The sequence below is a fragment of the Raphanus sativus genome, chromosome 7, assembly GCF_000801105.2.
Source record: "Raphanus sativus cultivar WK10039 chromosome 7, ASM80110v3, whole genome shotgun sequence".
Classification (NCBI taxonomy): domain Eukaryota; kingdom Viridiplantae; phylum Streptophyta; class Magnoliopsida; order Brassicales; family Brassicaceae; genus Raphanus; species Raphanus sativus.
The window spans coordinates 18,821,300-18,837,068 of NC_079517.1; the positions used below are offsets into that span (position 1 = coordinate 18,821,300).

The window sequence follows — 15,769 nt, forward strand, 5'->3', positions numbered from 1 at the left end:
AAAACCATCATTAAGGCTTTCACTGATAACCACAAAAGGAATAAAAGGAATATGAAAAATGGAATGAAAAGAAATAAAATAAAAGGAAAATTCATTCCTCTTCTAATTTCATAAAGAATAATTGTAATCTTTTATTCCATAAATCTTAAGAAATGTTACGGAATCATAGGTAACAAATATTTCTTGTAAACGGTATAAATTGTAAGGAATATTAATGAATTAGTTATTCCCACACATTCCCTTGGTCACCATTTGGAATTGTTTCTATAGTATAATATTTTTCATAACCTCAAAAGTCCAAAACTAATTCTTCATTAACCAAATTAAACATATTAAACATAATAAGAAAATTTAATAGTTGAATTAAAATTAAAGTGTTTAGTAAAAAGGAAAAAAATATTAAAAAATTAAAACATAAAGAAAAGGTATCCCTAATTCTCTTGTTTCCCATTTGGTTTCTCTCTCTCTCTCTCTCTCTCTCTCTCTCTCTCTCTCTCTCTCTCTCTCTCTCTCTCTCTCTCTCTCTCTCTCTCTCTCTCTCTCTCTCTCCAAATAACATGGCAATTATATGTACAACTTGATTCCAATAACAGTAGTCTACCCCTTTTGTTATCAGCCGAGAAAACCCATCCCTTGGTTGCACATAATTCTCAAACACCACATGATGTATAGATATGCTTCATTAAACAAGAATTTATGAAAATCAGAAGACAAACTATGGAGAAATCATAGATTGATGAAGAAGAAAATGGAAAATCGTTTTTTTATTATATATATTTTGACAAAACAAATTAATCAAAACACGTTTTAGGAAGTTACAATATTTTCTTAACGTTTTAATCTAGGGGTTCAGAATTATTTTTTTGTCTATCCTCGCTCTTTTCTCTCATTGGTTAATATTTCTTTTACAAGGATCACAATTGATTGTTATTGATTAAATGAAATCCAAAAACCAAAAATCTTTCTCTCATTTTCTTACAATTGACGAGACTTATCCACTTCATCTCTCTTTCTTTAACTCTTTCTTCTTCTGAAAAACGACGAATCCGATGAGAGAGGGAGCAGTAGGATGTCGGATCACCATACATGACACTGGAGGAGAGAAATTTTCTTTTTTAACCGACCACGATCGAAGACGACAACCACATCAATAAATCTGTCTCAGATTTTTTTTATTTTTTAAATCTATGTTGTTTATGAAACAGATGTGTCTCTTGATTCCTAATCTATATACTCGTCTTTTTAGTTTCTCTTTTGGTTTCTATATTCAATTTAAGTTTGGATGATGAATCTTGAATCTGCTAAATATTTTTTGGTCAAATTAGTTATAACAAAGCTGTATTGCAACCATAACTCAATATTTTATTATAACAAAGTAGTATTGTAACCATAACTCAGGCATAACATATGCATAAGTCAACCATAATTTGATTATAACTCAGCCGTAACGTATGCATAACTCAGCCATAAAATATAAAAATTATAAACTCAGTCGTAACGTATGCATAACTCAGCCGTAATTTGATTATAACTCAGGCGTAACAGTATGCACAACTCAGTTGTAACGTTCCTTTAACACGGCCTGTTTTGGAGGAAATGTTTCAGTCATTACACCTATTTTTAGCAATGTATCAGATTAATTATCTGGAAAGCGAAGGCTGCAAAAACTCTTTTCGTCATTTTCTACTCATATCTAGTGAGGAGCTCGAGAATACAACTAATTCCTTAATTTCACAGATTATAGATTTTTAAAATTTCCTGTAAGTACATGCTAGTATTTAAGAAGATAAAGGAACACGCAAAATAGATTCCAACTATGTCTAACCTAATCTTTTGAGGAAGACTTCTAGGTACATGACTTGGATTAGAAATAACATAAACATCAATACTATAAAATATCGGGAGATTTATCAAAATGATTCAAAACTTAATTTTGAATACAAAAGTATATCTCAAGTTCAATCAAATGCAAAAGTAATCTACAAATATAATGAAATTACAATAATCCCGTATGACCAAACAAAAGACATATATTGAGTTTTACAATTATAACTCTCCGCCTAAGAAGACATACGAAGAAGTTTTCTCTCAGAAGACTTGAGAAGACATTCTTTGCAAGTCTTCTCGTTCAGTATATCCTTAAAATAATTTTATAAAAAATATTTTGATGGAAAAAATTGAAATTATGTATTAATAAACATTTAGAAATGATGTAAATTTATTTTTACTAAAATTTAATTATTTTCAACATAGATAAGTGAATGTAGATTGAGTCATGATAGTCTTTCGTTTAGGGTTTGACAACATATGTTAATAGTATTGTTAGTATTTTCAGAGTTAAATTTTGAAACTTTATCTATTTTTTTAATTTGACATATATGTGTTTAGTGACTATCTCATAACTTGATTTAAACATTTTCTAAATATCTTTTAAGTTTAAAAATGTATTTTTTCTTAGTTATTTCATTATAGGGTCTCGAAGATTCACAGTTCTGACATATTATCTCTAAATTTTAGTAAAATTTAGAATTCCCGCCTAAATTTTTTAGAAAAAAATTTAGGTTTCCCGCCTAAATCGAAGTTTTTCAGAAGAAGTATTCTTCGATGTATTAGATCTTAAAAGTAATTAATAAATTTTATAAAAAATATTTGATGGAGAAAAATTTGAAATCATGTAATAATTAAACATTTTTAAATGATGTAAATTTAGTTCTACTAAAATTGAATTATTTTCGACATAGATGAATAAATGTAGATTGAATCATAATAGTCTGTTTAGTAACTATCTAATAACTTGATTTAAACTTTTTCTAAGTATCTTTTAAGTTTAAAGATATGTTTTTTTTTAGTTATTTGATTATAGGGTCTGGAAGACTCACAGTAAAATTGACATGTCATGTCTAAATTTTAGTAAAATTTAAGGTTCTCGCCTAAATTTTTAAAAGAATTTAGGTTTCTCGACTAAATCGAAGTCTTCTAGAAGTCTTCCATAAGTCTTCAATAAGAATAATGCACTAGAAGACATATGAGAAAGTATTCTCGGAAAATAGTATATTTAGGGTTTGGAGAACTTCCCTTGAAATTTTCTGAGTCAAAAATATTTAACCCAATTGGAATTTTTTGTCTCCCTATATATAATAAATTTTCACATTTTCTCTCTTCTTTTCAAATGACTATAACAAAAATGTAATGTTTTCTCACTCTAAAACTCTATAACCTCTCTCTAATCTCTTTAAACTTGAAAACACAAAACTTGACATCAATTTTTCATTTTTTTATTATGTCTTTCTCACTAATTTATTTTTTCGAGGTTTTTTATTACATGGTTCTCATCTTCACTACTTTAAAGGTAGATTAATAAATTTTGAAAATTATTAATTTTCTTATATGTTTTTCAATAATTTATCTTGTTTTGCAGTTTTTCATTACATAGTTCTCATCTTTAACTGTTTTAAGGGATATCTATAAATTTTAAACATGTATTTTTGAGTGTTTTATATGTTAGATCATCAAAGTTGTAGATTCAACATAACATGATTGTTTATTTATTATTTAAACATATAAGAAATTATTTTTGAAAGTTTTCTCTGTTTTGATGTCATTTGAACTTTTTTGAATTTGAATGTCTTCTTGACCTCTTAAGAAGTCTTTTCCGCAAATTAAGCTGGAAACTAAAATATAAGCGGGAAACTTAAATTTTAAATGAAATTTTAAATTTCATGAAAGTTAAAAAGTGTATCTTATGATCTAAGAAAACACATTAAACCACACGACTTGATATTCTTGATGTTACTTAACCGTTTTGAAAATTAAAAAAACATATATTGAAATTACTTAACTCTCTCTGAAAATACAAATTATACAATAAGAGACGCAGAAGACTCTCCTACAAGTCTTCTGAGAAGTCTTCTCTGTCAATCTTTATTAAACTTCAATTTTCTCTAATTTAAAATGAATTTTGAATATTTTCTTGTTAATTCATGTTTATTAGTCAATATTTGGGACTTCTGAGTGAAATTCGTAACTTAATTTGTGAGAATTATGAAGTTACAAACATTCGTGTTTATTGATGTTATTCTTAAGAAGTTTTTCATTTAGGTCATTTTTGCAATTGCAAATTTACAAAGGAAGACTTCATAAGAAGTCTACTCTACAAAAGACATTTTGAGAAGTCTTCCTTTATAAATAGTGTCTTACTTTTGAATTTGAAAAATTCTCAAAATGTCATAGAAAACTTCTCGGATAAACAAATTAGTTTTGCAATTGACCAAATTTTGTGAGAAATTTGACTTTTTATAGAAGACTTCTCAGGGAATTTCTCAAGAAGTCTTCTCATTAATATTAAATATTTTCCTATTATTTTTCATCTGCAAAAGTAGTCCACACAGACTTCTTTTGACAGTGAAAAGACTTCGGGAAGACTTCTATATAAGTTTTTTCCGAGAAGACTTTTATAAAACGTAAAATTTCTGACAAACTTCGATGAATTGCAAAACTAACTTGTTTATCTGAGAAGTCTTCTCCGGGATTTTTCATTTTTTTGTTAACAAAGGAAAGTTAGAAGAATATAGGGAAGTCTTCTCGATGAAGAACACATCTAGTGAAGTCTTCGTGAACAGATCTGAAAGAAAAAACGATTTCATACCTTGAATTAGTGAGATGACTTTCTTAATTTTTTCAAGCACTCTCAGAACTTCGCTGCAAAAGCTACAAACTTGTTAATGACCAAGAATCATGAGCTTCATGATAGAACCGTATATTTTATAAACTACGGAGAACTGAATATTGTAAATAAAAATTGATAAGATTATACCAAAGATTTAAGAAAAAGAGAATGATGCAACTACAGAGGCGAGATATTATCTCTTTCCTTAACTCAAAATACGTCCCGTAGTGCGACGGTTCGATAACGTAATGAGTCCCATGATACAACTGCAAATAATCTTCTGATTTGCGTCATTCTATCAAAAGCCTGATGAAACTAATTTTGTGTATATTCTCAGACTCAATAAAAAATATCAAAAGAGAGAAAAATATAATGTGAGGAATTGTATTCTTTTTCTTAGCATATCTCTATAATATTATTTGAGAAATCAGTTTTTTATGTGTCGCGCTCACGTTAATTCTCACGATGGTTGATTACACGAATACCCATAATGAATTAATCTTAGCTATACCAAATTATCATTACTCAAAATTGTTTAGTTTCCTTTTTATTAATAAAGCTTTAATTATCCTTTTTATTATAGTTTATTTATTTTATCAACCCATATATAATAAAAGGAAATATCTATAAAATATATAGATATTTTATATACAAAAACGAATTTATTTTTTCTTAATTTATATTTTCCCTAAAAACATAAATAAAAAAGTGAATATCTAATAATTTTCAAAATATATAGGTGTATATATATAATTTACAAAATAAAATAGTTAAGATAATTTTTAAGAAAACATATTTTATAATGATTTATAAATTAAAATTAAAATTTTACCTAATTTTCATTGATAAAATTATAAAATGTATTCGCAATTCTAAACAAGTTATGATTTACCAATTATTAGGAATTAGTTGTCTTATAAATATTCATATATATATATATATATGAATTTTCAAATATTATAAAATATGTTCATGAATGCAACTACAACATTTTCTGTGTGTTTCTATCTTTAAGAAAATAAACTTACCAAATTTTATAAGATTTATAAAATGTATTTAGAAATATAAAAGGATGAACGGATCTAAATTAAGCTAAAAATAGTAATCCAATTATAATCTTATTAAAGTTAAAAAAAACAGTTGTTCAATTTGAAATAATAGATGCGAAAACATACCCACCATGAAAACTTGAACTGTCCAAATATTAAGTTTGAAATAAGATATCTAATTAAAATGAAAACATATGTATTAACAATTATTATGATTTGATTATCTTATAAGTATTTATTCCCGTGCATGAGCACAGAAGAATCACCTAGTGAACAAGTTAACACAAGTGCTCCTTTTATAACATTAAAAAAAAAGATGAGACACGTTATGTTATTTATTATGGAGCCACTAACGTACATAACCTTCAATAGGAGTAAAGGAAATTTGATTCCCTTGAATTCGATTCATGTACGTTAGAGATTATAGTCATAATGTGGCTTTGACTAAATCAAACCAACAATATACTATAATTGGATATATATTTTATATTTAATCAAATATCAAAATATTTTATGAATTAGATTAAAAATAAATTAATTAACATAAAGTCTAATTAACTTATTAAATCAAAATTCAAATACACATATCCAAAGTGAAATATTTGTTAAATTTTATATTTAACCAAATATATAGTTTTATAAGCTTTTTCATGTCACTCACTTTAGACCTCCATTTCTCATTCAACATAACTTCGATTTTGACCAACAAATACACTAACTCATAGTGTTCACGGTGCTGATTACATCGAACCCAAATTCCGGTCTTTTCGACAGACTTCTCCGTCGAAAAAACCCATCGGAAAAATGGTCCACACTACTTTGTCAAAAACGAGTTCCAACACTTCAATGTCTCTATGAACCTTACAGAGCCTTAAATTAAAATCTTTGGTTTTTTGATGAATTTAAAGAGAAAATAAAAGAGATGTGATTTGTATGCATAAATAATGAGATATGAAGAGTAAAAGTCGAAACTTTTGTGCATTAAGAACTTTAAATTGGTTGTTCATGGTGGTAGGAATGTTGATGACAATGACAATATTGTAAATACTTTGTGAAGATGAGGATGATAAAGTAAAAATTTATTTTCGGAAAAAAAAAATAATGAAATTTTCGCGAATAACTCGAAATTTTTAAGGTGAATAAAAAATATTTTTTAAAAAAATATATGTTATTTTGTGTTTAACTTAAAATATTAGATCATATTTAAAAAAACCCCTCAAATATCATTGCTTAAAATAGGAATCTAATTTTCAGTTGAGCTTTTAACAAACTACATACAATGGACAAGCTTTCTACACTATTATTAGGGCATAAATACAATTATGCTATATATAATTGACATGTTATGAATTGAAGTGAAAACATTTTAAACTGTTTTTCAAACTTAAGAAGAAAAAAATTGTCTATATTTTTGGAAAGTTAAAATAGATAAACTTCGATTCAATTCAACCTATAATCCCAATAAATTGTATAGATTGGATCCAATCCATGACTCTAATTAACAGGCTGTGTTAGATTCTGGTTAATTATGGGCTTCCAACTTAAAACCAACTGATGATTAGTGGATTGGTCATAACCCTTTATATAATGTCCCTTAGAATTTCCGACGTGGGATATAATATCCCTAATACCCCTCCTCGAGATGATGGCTCTTATCGGCCTGAAATCTCGGAACTTTAAGACAGTTATACTCGGTCGAGCGAGTCAATTACGACCTTTATACCTGGTCGGTAGGGTTAAACACGACCTATTCAAACCCGGTTGGAAGGGTTCATTAATTAGGGGTTTATGGTATTTAAAACCTGACTCTGATACCATGTTAGATTCATGTTAATTATGGGCTTCAAACTTATAACTAATTGGTGATTAGTAGATTGGCCATAACCCTTTATATATTACTTAATGTCCTTTATAATTTCCGATATGGAATATAATATTCCTAATAGACCGACAAGTTTCTAAGATGATGATATGTGATCAGGCTAAATTAAAAGTCTAAGCAAAAGCGATGCCTGTAAAATGAATACTCTGACTCAACATGCAAGAATGTCTCGCTAATAAAGATTTACCTAGGCATGAGCATTCGAGGTTCCAATCGGATTTCGGTTTTATCCATTCGGATTTCGGTTTTTTGGGTTTATCAAAATCAGCCACATTCGGATTATTTGAAAGTTCGGTTCAGGACCGGTTCGGGTTTTATCGGGTTCGAGCCGGGGTTAATAAATTTTCAAAGAACCGGTACAATCCAGTGTACTTTCGGGGTTCGGGTCCCGATCGGTTATTCAGTTTAAAAATATCTGATATGCACCAATTTTTTAATCAAAACATAAGTATAATCAATTTTTGGGTTTCATATACCTAATTTGAACCTTTTTGTAACCCAAAAAATAAATAAAACCGATTTAAAAATAAGAAATGAACATTAACCATGATCATTTAAAATCAAATAAAAAAAATATTTATTGATAAAAAGAAAAGAAATAAATAAAAACACAAAATGAAAACCATATTCTCATGAAATGAAAAACATTGTTTAATGAAAATAGAATCTAAATCTCAATATTTCAAAATTCAACAGCCACATTTAACAATCAACATTCATGTAATAGAACCACCAACCTTCATGTAATAGATAAGTATTTTATATGTTCAGTATATCTTAATGTATTTTGAATACATATTAGGAATTGAGATCATGTTTGATACAAGATATTTCTAAGGTTTTGAATGTTTCGGGTTCTATCGGATATCTATTTAGATTCGGGTTCGGTTCGGATAATACCCATAACACGAAATACCATGAAACAAGATTCATTCGGTATTTATGTCGGGTTCGGATCGGTTTAATTCATTTTTATCGGATCGGGTTCGGTTCGAATTTTCGGGTTCGACTTATTTGCCCAGCCCTAGATTTACCCATTTATCCAGATTAGCCTTCTTCTTTCATATCCCTTTTAGTAGGTTTACTTTTCCTTTTTTTCGCAAAGTCGACAACTAACTTATAATGTACATATGCAATCAAAGTGTGGGAATCAACCTTTTAAAATTTTGAAAACTAGCTCGCCTAAAGAGGCTATTCATATTTCAGAAAAGATTGTTTCCTTTTGACCAAAGCAAAATATCAAGATTCGGGATATATACACAAACACCAAACTTGAGTTTAGTACTACCATGTTTTGTTAAATTATTCACCAAATGGGTTGATTGTTGTATTAAAAAAACAAAATAAAAGAGAATGCGACAAAAGAGAGAGAGAGAGAGAGAGAAAAAAAAACCAAAAAGGAAGAGGAAGAGACAAGAGGCAGCAATTTACGGATGCACAGAACTCAGTTAGTAGAATGATACAAAACACGCACCATTCACACCTTCCCTTTTATTTCTTTTACAAAACTGATGATAAAAAAAAAAAAAATTCTTCTTTTTATTTCTTACAAAAAAAATATTATTATTAACCTGTTTTATTTTGTCCTCATTCTAACTTGTAACATTTTTGAACTTTCAAATAAATCGGACGGGAAGCCTCGTCTTTTCCCCGTCGTCGTCCTCTTCTCTCTCACAGTTTCGTACTGCAGACATTTGATTTCTTGTAGGATTCATTCGATCCTTGAGACTCGGTTGCATTCCCCTCGGAATCTTACTCTCTGATTTTCCAAACCGCAGAAAAAGATCTGTAAATTATAATCATCTCTCTTCGGTGTTTCAAACCAACCCAAGCTCCGCGATATGATTTCGAGTAACTGAAAGATGAACATATATCGACACTCTCACCAGTCACCACAGTTCCCGAGATCGATTAGCTTTGCCACTGCCCACTTCTCCTCAAGGTCACTCTCTCTTTCTCTCTTCCCACTTGGCATTTTCTTTGTTGATGACAAAACGCAAAAAAAAACGCCGATTTGAATTTTGTTTTTTTGAAACCAAACATTGCATCTGGTGGTTCCTCCTTCTTGGGGCTGTTCGAGAATCTCAGCAGTGAAGGTTATCACTGCCCTATTAGCAGAAAAGTTAGTATCTGTGTAGATGAAAACAAAAGCATGCTAATTTGTAATCTTGTGGACAAACTACTGTTAAAGCAGTGTGGTTAGAGAAGAAGATGAGACATCTGTCTGTTGAACAAAACAAAAAAAGAAAATGAGATGAGATGAGATATCTATCTTCTTTTATGATTAAGTAAAGAAAAAGAGAGAGAAAAAAAAAACTAATGGAAAAGTTTGTTGGGTATGATTTGATATGTTTTGTTAAAAATTCAATACTTCAACAGTGGTGGTTATGATTTTAATTTTACGTGTAAATGACTAATGAGTGCACTTAACCTCCTGCTTTATTATGCTTTTATGTTCTTCACCACCCCCACATTTGGTGCTAGTAATTTACTCTTTTTGTCTCCCAATTTTTTTTCATTTCTTTTTAGTTTCTTCTCTTGTAAAGTTAATTTCTTTATCATTTATCAACACTTAAAAGTCATCTCATTAGTGGGATTCATTTTCTTTCAGGAAAGAAACAGTCTCACAAACTCAAGTCTCCAAGATCATCATCTCCTTCTTGCCACTTTGAGAAAGCTCAAAGTAAAAACAAGGTATGAGAATACTCTTTTATGATTATATGTTGAGAGAGGGAGATGTTTTGGTTCCACTTCTTGTTTAAAATTTGACTTACTTCCTCCTCATATTGTAGCTACATCAAGACTCTGCTCATCAAACCCAAACTGGATTTCCAATGAAAAGTTTGTTAGCTCAAGAAATGTCAAATCAGACAGAACCTAAAAGGAGATCACCAAGCATTATAGCAAGACTGATGGGACTTGATGTCTTGCCCCCTCAGAGTTCTTCCCACAGGCAACAAAACTCTGTGGAGAATCAGCAAGGCAGTTCTTATGACGGTAATAAGTCTCTGACAAGGAGCTCAAAGGAGGATCAAAAGTTTAAAGATGTCTTCGAGGTTTTGGATGCAAAGAAGGCAGAGAGCAATGGGAACTTATATCACCAGGGGAGGGTGAAAGCTGCTAATCTCACCCAGGCAGAGATGGCTTTTATAAGGCAGAAGTTCATGGAGGCTAAGCGGTTATCAACGGATGAGAAGCTTCGTCATTCTAAAGAGTTTAATGATGCACTTGAGGCTCTGGACTCTAACAAGGACCTCCTGCTGAAGTTTCTCCAGAAACCAGATTCTTTATTCACTAAACATCTGCATGATCTTCAAAGCAAATCTTACAAGCCACATTACGGTCAAGTGCAGTCTCTCAAGTGTCCAAACAGCCAGAGGCATGAGGATAGTCTGAAAACTCAGAAAGTTGATAGGTTGCCTCATCGGCATGGTGGTGGTTCTCAGACTAGGCATCCTTCTTATGACACACTAGAGTTGCCTAATATGGAGCTGGGAAAGAGAAGTGAGTTGCAGCCAATCAATATCGTTGTTCTGAAACCTAACCTCGGTGAGCCACGTTATGCTGGTAGAGCTTTTGCATCGCCAAGCTCTTCTTCCAATGAGTTCAGAGCAGATCGTAGGCTTCCATGCACCAGTAATCATGTCAGGCAGAAAAGTAATGAAGATATCAGCCTTTCAAGACGGAGTTCTAGAGATTCTGGAGAATTATCCAAAATAATGTCTAGGCAAAGGAAGGCGAGGTGTAGTAATGCCATGAGCTCTGAGACTTCAGGATTCAAAGGATATGCAGGTGATGAAAGCTCGTCAGGGAGTGATTCTGCAAGTGAATTGGAGCTAGTGCCAGTAACTTCGAGAACAAGAACCGCCTTAAACCGTAAGAACTATCATCGATCTTTGCCTTCCAAGTCATCAACAACAACATCTGTGAGCAGGGAAGCCAAGAGGAGACTCTCAGAGAGATGGAAGCTGACACACAAGTACGAGCAAGAGATAGAAATTAGTAGAAGCGGCACATTAGCTGAGATGCTTGCAACTTCAGATAGGGAGGCAAGTTTTAGTGGACTCATTTTCGAAGAAGGGACTAGTAAAAGAGTTGACAGCAATGTTCAGTTGTCTGAATTGCCAGAACCGGTTGGAATCAGCAGTAAAGATGGTTGGAAAGGATCATCTTCCAGAAGTTTTTCAAAATCCAAAACTATCATGAACCAGGAAAGCACTTATGGTTACACAATAGTGCTTCCTAAGGAGTTGATCAGTAGAGATGGATTAGTGAACGGGAGGGGCGAGTCCCAGTCTTTCTTGTCAAGCAAATCTTCTCGACGTGGTAGTCATAAATCTCATTCATCATACAATAGTTCACCAGAGGTCAACAGGAGCCCAACTTTAACCAAATTTCTTTATATGAACCACGAGATCCATCAAAAAGAGAAGCTCTCTCCTTCTAAAGCAGATTGCAGTTTCTCAGTAGACACTGAGGGTAGTTCAGCTTCTTCTGAAGCTCCAGATTTTTCAACTGTCACTTCGTTAACTGACCCTGTAAGTGAATGTTATGTTTCAAGATCATATGGATATGTGCTCTAAGGCATCAGTTTAATAAGAACATAAATGTTTTCTTTATTACACACAAATCTTATTGTTCACTGATGTTCTAGGATATCTCAAGGATGCCAACTGAGGATGCAAATCATTCTTCGGTTCCTGAACCACAGTCTCGTGAAAGCTCAAAGGAAGGAGATCAACCAAGTCCCGTTTCAGTTCTAGAAGCTTCTTTCAATGACGATGTTTCATCAAGTTCAGAATGCTTTGGGAGTGTCAGCGCTGATCTTCAAGGTAGTCAATCGATTATTGTAACTTTATTGATTGATATGGTGCAACTGCAAGCAGCGCTAGTCTAATTTATTACTTCTGGTAAATCAAAGTGTCTGTTAGGTAAATTATAAATGTTTTGACGAGTTATCTCTATGCTCCAGGACTCAGGATGCAACTTCAACTCCTCAAATTAGAGTCAGCAGCTTACAATGAAGGTGGCATGCTTATTTCGAGTGACGAAGACACAGAACAGGAGGAGTCGTCAACAGTAACTAATGATATTGTGATCAGCCGAGAGGAAGGCTGGAAGTCACTATACTTAGTTGATCTCCTGGCTAACTCCAAGTTGAGTGACTCAGACCACAACACTGTCATGGAAACACCTATAGATCCATCCTTGTTTCAGGATCTTGAGAAGAAGTACTCAAGCGTTAAAACCTCAACCCGGTTAGAGAGAAAGTTCCTATTTGATCAGATCAGCAGAGAGCTAATGCATATGATAAAGCAGTTTTGGGATCCACACCCTTGGGTCAAACCCACTAGGGTTTTCCAGAAATGTGATGTGAACAAGATACAAGAGACTCTGCGAGATTTGGTCACAAGAAAAGAGGAGAAACCAAGGAGAGATGATGTGGAGGAGAGGGAGTTGCCGTGGCTGAGTTTGGAAGATGAGATTGCAATCATAGGTAGAGATATTGAGGAAATGCTGACAGATGAACTCATAGCAGAGCTTGTTGTAGATGCAATCTTCTAGAATGTTAAATATTATCTCTATTTTACATAAAGCTAAATAAACTGGAAAATTAAATATGTGATATGTAATGTGACAGTTCCCATCATATGTGGTGATGAATAAACACAGCATCAATGATCATCTGAAAGTTTTGGCCTTCTTTAATGAACAATGAAAAATAAATGGAGTAGGTTATAAGTCTTAAGTTTTACCATTTATTTGACTACAACAAATGGGAGAAAAGAGAATTAGAAATACGCAAATACTGTTTGTGGTTTTAGTTTTCCGGATTTGCGCTTGTGAGTGATGATGAAGGTGGAGGAGGTGGTGTCCAGAATTGGGCATTTTTGACCTTTGAGAGGCAACCTAGTACTTCCAAGGGAGTGACATCTCCAGTCACAGTTACCTTCTTTGATGCAAAATCTATGCTGAAAGATGTTACACCTACATATTGCCAAAAACCATAATAATTTAGCTAAAAGACATGAACTGTCCTGAGATTTATGGAGTTTTACGGACTGGCGATTAAATTATCAAAACTATATACTTATATAGTAACCACATAAATTTTGGGGTCAAGACGAATGTTTCATCTTGATACGTAGACAGGTTCCAAGAGATGTGCATTTCCCGTGTGGGTTACAAGTGTACAAGTCAAGTATCCAATCTAAAACCAAAACTACCTTGCTTATAGTCTGGTGGCTCCATTAATACTAAAAGACAAAACTTCTCTAAGTAAATTATGTATATGTGTTGTTACCAAAAAGCAAGAAAAAAAAAAGGTTAGATGTGGTAAGAAGAGGTTGACGACCTTGCATTCTAGATAGATGTTTCTTCACTTTGCCTTGACAGCCTCTGCAGTGACAGTGAAGAGACACTCTAAGAACAACCACCTGCATCCAAATAGATACAACCAACCCTCACGTCTCTCTTTATCTTACATTCATACCACTCATTGTATGGCAAACGACAAACTTTACTTTACTTGCCTGGTCTAAACCAGAAAAAGTCTTCTTCTTCTCTTCCACTGCAGCAGCAGAGCCTCCTTTTGGCAAAGAAGGTTCACCCTCCTCCGTTACAACCGCATCCTTACTCGAAGAAACCGGTTCGGATCCCAGAAGATACCTAGTAGAACCAGGAGGTGTACTCTCAGTAACGGCACACGCGGGTCCCGCAACACAGCCAAAACTCTTCCTAGCTAAGCTAATATTATCACTGAGTTTCAGCAACGACCCTGAACTGCTCTTTCTTCCTTTCTCCACCACCGGAATCATCTTCCCTTCACCGGAGGAGGAGGGTATTCTCGTAATTTTCGAAATCTGACGGTACGGTGCAATGTAGTCGTCGCCGGAAGAGCAAGGTGCCGTGAAAGATCTTCGACCATCTTTGATAATGGGGTTATGACGGTCGATGGCACGTGCCGCAGCGCTCCGTTCGTCGTGGCTAGCTGTGGCCGTCGATGCTTGCGATGCACAGAACATATTGGATACAAACTTTGCAGAAACAAAAGCTCGTTAATATATAGAAACAGACATATGTTACGTGATAAATGTATGTATATGTAATTGATAATGCGTCAGTGTGTCACATGAGTGCAAGGTCAGAGTAACAGAGAGTTGAGTAGAAAGGCTCTTGTATTGTCCACATAAAAACACACATTAGAAGTTGAAATGTCACTATTAACTATTTATGTACTACATTACATTTATTTTCTCTTGGATATATTCAAATGTTTTTTTCTTTGCGTATTTAATTCGACCGATCAGTCTTTGTTCAGAAGAAGTAAAACGAAGATAAAGAAAGGAGTATTAAATGAAAGACTTTGGGGTGTTTAATCTGGTAAAATAATTTTTCTCTTTAACAAAACACGGAAAAAAAAAGAAAAACAAGAAAGCTGTTAAAAATAGGAAAAAAGTTTTATAGCTACACGAAGTTTACACTAATATGGTGGAAACCATTCAAAGTATCAAAATGTATCAATAACCACACGAAGTTTATGTTAATATATACCACATATACGAAGTAAATGATAATATGTTGGCAACATCACAACCGGGTTTAATTGATCTTAAACTAAGTTAATGGGGACAATTCGTAATTTATGAAACTTAATAAATTTAATTTATTTTATTAACAAACTTTATAATTATTAAACTTTATAAAATTACTAATTTATTAAACTTAATAAACTTAACAAAAAAAGTTTTTTTTAACTTAATAAAATTATTAAACTTCATAAAATTACAAATTATTAAACTTAATAAAATTACAAATTATTAAACTTAATAAACATAATAATTTTTAACTTAATAAAATTATTAAACTTATTAAATTTATTAACCTTAATAAGTTTATTAAACTTAATAAATTTAATAACCTTGATTGATTTTATTAATAAACTCAATAATTATTTAAACTTAATAAAATTATAATTTATAAAACTTAAGGAATTTTTAAACAGATTTATTCAATTTATTAAATTTATTAAACTTTTCCTGAAGTTTAATAAATAATAATTTTATAAGTTTAAATAATTATTAAGTTTATTAATAAAATCAATAAAATTTATTAAATTTAAGTATAATAATTTATTGAACTTAAGAAAAAAGTTTAATAGATTTATTAAAT

General features: G+C 31.8%; 2 protein-coding genes, 1 long non-coding RNA gene and 1 other non-coding gene across 6 annotated transcripts; 2 read left to right on the top strand and 2 right to left on the bottom strand.

Annotated features, from left to right (window-relative positions):
- The first annotated feature begins 4,412 nt into the window (after positions 1-4,412).
- Positions 4,413-4,517, top strand: LOC130498271 (small nucleolar RNA U3). The gene has a single exon (XR_008937187.1). It is a non-coding gene; the product is annotated as a small nucleolar RNA U3 (small nucleolar RNA).
- Positions 4,518-9,031: 4,514 nt separating this feature from the next.
- LOC108818186 (uncharacterized) lies at positions 9,032-9,628 on the bottom strand. Its single transcript, XR_001944123.2, has 2 exons — positions 9,491-9,628; positions 9,032-9,383 (listed from the first exon to the last, which is right to left on the bottom strand). It is a non-coding gene; the product is annotated as an uncharacterized LOC108818186 (long non-coding RNA).
- Positions 9,377-13,299, top strand: LOC108818184 (uncharacterized). 2 transcript variants are annotated; one of them, XM_018591077.2, is made up of 5 exons: positions 9,377-9,539; positions 10,209-10,291; positions 10,390-12,135; positions 12,252-12,429; positions 12,570-13,299. In XM_018591077.2, the coding sequence occupies exons 3-5, from the start codon at positions 10,432-10,434 to the stop codon at positions 13,160-13,162; spliced, it is 2,475 nt and encodes an 824-aa protein (XP_018446579.2). In that variant the 5' UTR covers positions 9,377-9,539; positions 10,209-10,291; positions 10,390-10,431; the 3' UTR covers positions 13,163-13,299. The 2 variants fall into 2 exon arrangements, with proteins under 2 accessions (XP_018446579.2, XP_056846866.1); XM_056990886.1 differs by lacking the exon at positions 9,377-9,539 and adding an exon at positions 9,566-9,693.
- On the bottom strand, positions 13,281-14,831 carry LOC108818185 (protein SODIUM POTASSIUM ROOT DEFECTIVE 3). Of its 2 annotated transcripts, none has more exons than XM_018591079.2 (3): positions 14,131-14,831; positions 13,953-14,034; positions 13,281-13,585 (listed from the first exon to the last, which is right to left on the bottom strand). In XM_018591079.2, exons 1-3 carry the CDS (start codon positions 14,620-14,622, stop codon positions 13,419-13,421), a joined length of 741 nt encoding a protein of 246 aa, XP_018446581.2. In that variant the 5' UTR covers positions 14,623-14,831; the 3' UTR covers positions 13,281-13,418. The 2 variants fall into 2 exon arrangements, with proteins under 2 accessions (XP_018446581.2, XP_018446580.2); XM_018591078.2 differs by having other exon boundaries at positions 13,330-13,585; positions 14,122-14,831.
- Between the last annotated feature and the right edge of the window lie 938 nt (positions 14,832-15,769).